The sequence below is a fragment of the Echinops telfairi genome, unplaced genomic scaffold, assembly GCF_000313985.2.
Source record: "Echinops telfairi isolate 266 unplaced genomic scaffold, ASM31398v2 ScPeMD7_23;HRSCAF=83, whole genome shotgun sequence".
Classification (NCBI taxonomy): domain Eukaryota; kingdom Metazoa; phylum Chordata; class Mammalia; order Afrosoricida; family Tenrecidae; genus Echinops; species Echinops telfairi.
Window position 1 is genome coordinate 28,860,646 of NW_022103920.1, and position 4,494 is coordinate 28,865,139.

A 4,494-nucleotide genomic window follows, 5' to 3' on the forward strand; every position below is an offset into this window, starting at 1 on the left:
CCCTTCCCCAAAGCTATAGAATACAGGGGCCTCAGATTTGCCTTCCACTCGGATTCAAGATGTTGTAGGAGTTTAAAAAATTTAAAGATAGCCTTGTTACTAAGAAGATTGGAGAAGTCAAACCTAATACCTCGAGCAGGCATCTTTAATCTGGAATCCAACGATAGCCAATGGTCCACAACTCAGCCTTGAAAGGTACGTATGTTTTGAATGTCCAATGGGAGAGAGTCTGCCACTTTTATTAGAAAGTAGGGTTAACCATTAATGGAGGCGAGGCAGCACCGCAGCACGGGTGGATGGAGAAGGAGGCCTGTTTCTCTACAGAATGGGCTCTTTAGAGTATGGCTGCTTGAAATCTTGTTTCCATGTCTGGAAGGATGACTAATATTTGTGGATGAGTTCTTAGGATCAGCCACTGTTCTAATTGAACTTACAGCAACTTTTTATTTGTTATTCCCATCTTGCGGACCAAGAAAAAAGGGTTTGAAATATTAATACATCATCCAGGTAAATATAAGAAGTGGTGTTGAACTTTGAATCTGATCTAAGTAATATCAGTTATTTGCTAAATACCACACCACTTTGAGCAAATAGTTATCAAAGTTTCAAGAAGGCAATTGTAGTATTCCATCATATAAAAGCACACCTTAAAATATTAATTTCATCCTTCTTCTCACTGTGATCATTTCCATAGGACATGGAATGATGACAGTGCTATGACGAAATGAGTCCTTTGTCAAGATCTAGGAACATATCAGGGTGTGTAAGGCTTCTTAACAATATTTTTCTAAGCATAAACATAAATACTTTTGCCAGCGACCTTCAAGGAAATTGTTCTGGGTGGCTGCTTTTGCCAGTGAACATGATTTTTCCTTAAACATTCAAGTGAATTTTGAGACGCTCTCCAGGAGTAGCCAACAATATGTTGTGAGATGCCCTTGGGTCTGTCCCTGATCACCAGAATGCAAGTTGGTGTTGTTAGGCACCGTGAAGTGCGTTCCGACTCACGGGCAGCCTATACACAACAGACCAGCCCTGTGTCATCCTCCCATATATTAGGTTTCAACCCATTGCTGTAAGCACCATGTCCATCTGTCTCTTTGAGGGTCTTCCTCCCTTTCATTAACCCTCTACGTTAGCAAGCATGATGTCCTGCTGCAGGGACTGGTCTCTTCTGATGATATGTCTAAAGTACACGAGACAAAATCTTGCCATCTTTGCCTCTAAGGAGCATGCTGATTTTACTTCTTCCAAAACATATTTGTTTGTTCTTCTGGCAGTCTGTGGCATGCTCAATCGTTAATGTTGCATTTGTTTAATCTTTAGAAGTAGCATATTTTATAAATATATTCCACCCCTCATCTGTCAGCTTGCCACGGTCCGGTAGCTTCTGGGTTGTGGTGATGCTGGGAGCTCTGGCATCAGTATTTCAGGACCAGGAGGCTCGCTCAAGGTGGATAGGCAGCAGCGGAGCTTGCAGACCATGAGAACCTAGGAAGAGGGAGCTGGCAATCTACTTGGAAGACAAATGGTCAATGAAGACCTTATGGATTATGGTGGAACAGTGGACGAGGAGTCCCGCAGGTGGGACGGCACTCGCATTGTGAGTGGAGAAGCCCTGGCTCCTCCGTGGATCGTTCATCTTACTGATGTGGCTGGAGTCCCTCTCCACCACTCCGGGACCTTTGGTCGCTGAAACGGTGTGACTCCAAAATGGGCAGAAACATCTGGAAACACACACCGAGTAAGGCCGAGAATGGCAAAATTTAAGATTGGTATGAATTTAGGAAATCTAGAATCGATCATGCACTAATAACTGGAACTAATGATTGGAATGCAAAGAAGGATCGATGGCTGGAAAATGTGACTTTGGAGACAGAAATGATGCCCGAGTTGGCATGATAGAATTTTTGCAAGGCCAGCAACCTATGCATTGGGAATACCTTCCATCAACAACATATGCATAGCCACACCTGTGTATTTATTTGTTTATGAATAATTTCATCTCATTTATTTTGGACATGTGGTCAGAAGAGACCAGCCCCTGGGAAAGGACACCATGCGTGGTAGCGTGGAGGGGCAGCGGGAAAGAGGAAGACCCTCCGTGAGACAGACTGACACCGTGGCAGCAACATTGGTCTCCAACCCAGAAACAGTTGAAGACAGTGCAGGCACAAGCGAGATTGCATTCTGCTGTACACAGGTCGTTAGAAGCTGGCACCAACTTGATGGCACCTACCAACGACAAAGGAAACCCATTCCAATAGTTACTATTTTAATCTTGAAAAATTAAGAATACGAAAGTACAGCCAATTAGATGCAACTCTGAACAAGAAAGTAAGGCAGGTTAAAGGGAAAAAAAAACAATGGCAGCGGGAAGTTTTCTCAACTGTGACAGAAACAGGGTGTGTGTGTGTGTGTGAGAGAGAGAGAGAGAGAGAGAACTATATTATAATTCATGTAAAGTCCTTAGTTCGTAACCTGAGACTTGTAGTAGCTTCCACCAAGTTGCCTCCGATTCACGATGACTCTGTCCACACTGTGATGGGGTCATCGTGACCCCTAGGTTGTAAGGGCTTTGACATCGGGTTTCATTGGCTGACTTTCTGGACGTGGGTCCCTAGGCCTCTCTTCCCTGTTTGTCTTCATCTGGAAGCTCGTTCTACTCAAACTGTGTGGCAGCTGCAATACCAGGTAGGTGGTGTGGCTGCACATGAGGTTTGGTTTCCTGCCTGCAAGGTGAGAATTTACTACGGAGCCACCAGTGCCATTCAGAGGGGGCTTCCCACTCCCATTAATGGCGTCCTTTCTGACTCAGGTTTCTCTGCAGGGCAGAGGAGAAGTGTTCCATAGGGCTTCTGCAGCTATAAATCTATGGAAGCAGACTTCCCGGGCCTCCTTTCTTGGAGTGGCAGGTCGGTTCCATTCCCCAACCTTGAGGTTCGCAGTCTAGTGCTTAACTTATGGTGGCATCAGGGCTGTCTGCGTGGGGCTTAGAGAACGTCATATAGCAGGCGCTTCATAAATAGTGGCATTCAATAATTCCCTTTCTCTGGATGACTTTTTAGTACACAAGTGTAATAACAGAACCTGTCCACTGCATAACATAGTGTGGCTGTGAGATCAAACCCCACCATAGTGACCCAAAAGGACTGACTTCTCTCTGTGGTCAGCTTCACTACTGCCCTCCAAGGTGCTGTTAGGTGCCACCCATACAGTTCTGCCTCATGGGGACCCTGACTACACCAAACAGAACAAAACACTACCCAGTAGAAACCCTCCAGGAGACATGCCTTTATTTGAATCTGACAGAGCAGAGTGCTGTTAGAAGACGAAGAGGCCTGTCTTGGATAAAACATGGCTAGAGTGCTCCTGAGAGACAAAGATGGGGAGACTGTGGTCTTACATACTCGGGACATGTCACGAGAGCGCAGTCCCTGAAGAAAGGCATCATGTTTGGTAAAGTAGAGGGGGCAGAGAAAACAAGGAGGACCCTCAGTGCGATGGCTTGACACGGTGGCTGTTACAATGGTCTCAGGCATGGGCATAATTGTGAGGATGCTGCAGGGGCTGGCAGTGTTTCATTCTGTTGTGCACAGGGTCGCTTGGAGTTGGAACCAACTTCGTGGCACCTCACAATAACAAGGAGGTTAACACATTGGCCAAGTTGGTACAACTGCCAAGTGGCAAAGCTAGGACTACTTCTACTCCAATGGTGAGTTTGTCTTGCTCACACAACCCAGAACTAGCCAGGCTTGAAGTCGTCTTATCCCCTTAAATTTCACACAGAAGAATACACCCCTGAAGACCTTGGCATTTTGATTACTAAAGGAACCATGCTCATTAACCTTTTCACTTTGTCAGCGCATCTAGTAACTAGCTGGTTTTGAATTTTGGGTTCAGATTGTATTTTTACGGCCCTGCACAGTACAGTCTCACAATCCTGGGCATCCCGCCAAGGCCCGCACCCTCTCATTGGCAGATAAGGAAACTGAGGCACAGAGAGATTACATTGGGACAAACATTCTAAAGGTCTCAAGTGAATCAGTGGAAAAGCTGAAATTAGAACTTCCTGATTCCCAGACCTTTGGCCAGGCCTGCTCTCCACACTGCTTCCCAGAAGCTTCCACTGTCCTCGCTCTACCCGGCTGACCCCATTCATTTCACTAGGCCTCTCCTAGGCATCTCTGACATTAAAGGTACATATTGACTTAAAATATCACTCTGGATGAATCAAAGAGAGACCCTCTTCAAAAGGTGACCTTGGACAAGTTTTCTACCTCTGTTTGGAGGGAGGAAATCTAGAGGAAACATTACAAAAACAAAACAAAAACATTCATTGTCAATTTTGGTATGTATTCACACTTGGTACCAAACCCAACACAATTCTGCCACATGCGCATTCATTACGTGTGAAGGCATCTCTTAAATTTCACACCAGCCCAAAGCACAGTTGCTTCAGGAGATTCACAGCTATTTAAAGTTGAAGGAGCC

General features: G+C 45.3%; 1 protein-coding gene across 1 annotated transcript in view; it reads right to left on the reverse strand.

Moving 5' to 3' along the window:
• The window catches only part of CAV1 (caveolin 1), a 6,923-nt gene extending 3,504 nt beyond the window's left edge, over positions 1 to 3,419 (reverse strand). The window contains exon 1 of the mRNA XM_013005932.2: positions 3,411 to 3,419. Within this exon, the coding sequence (XP_012861386.1) occupies positions 3,411 to 3,419 (9 nt within the window). The remainder of the gene's footprint in view (positions 1 to 3,410) is intronic.
• Between the last annotated feature and the right edge of the window lie 1,075 nt (positions 3,420 to 4,494).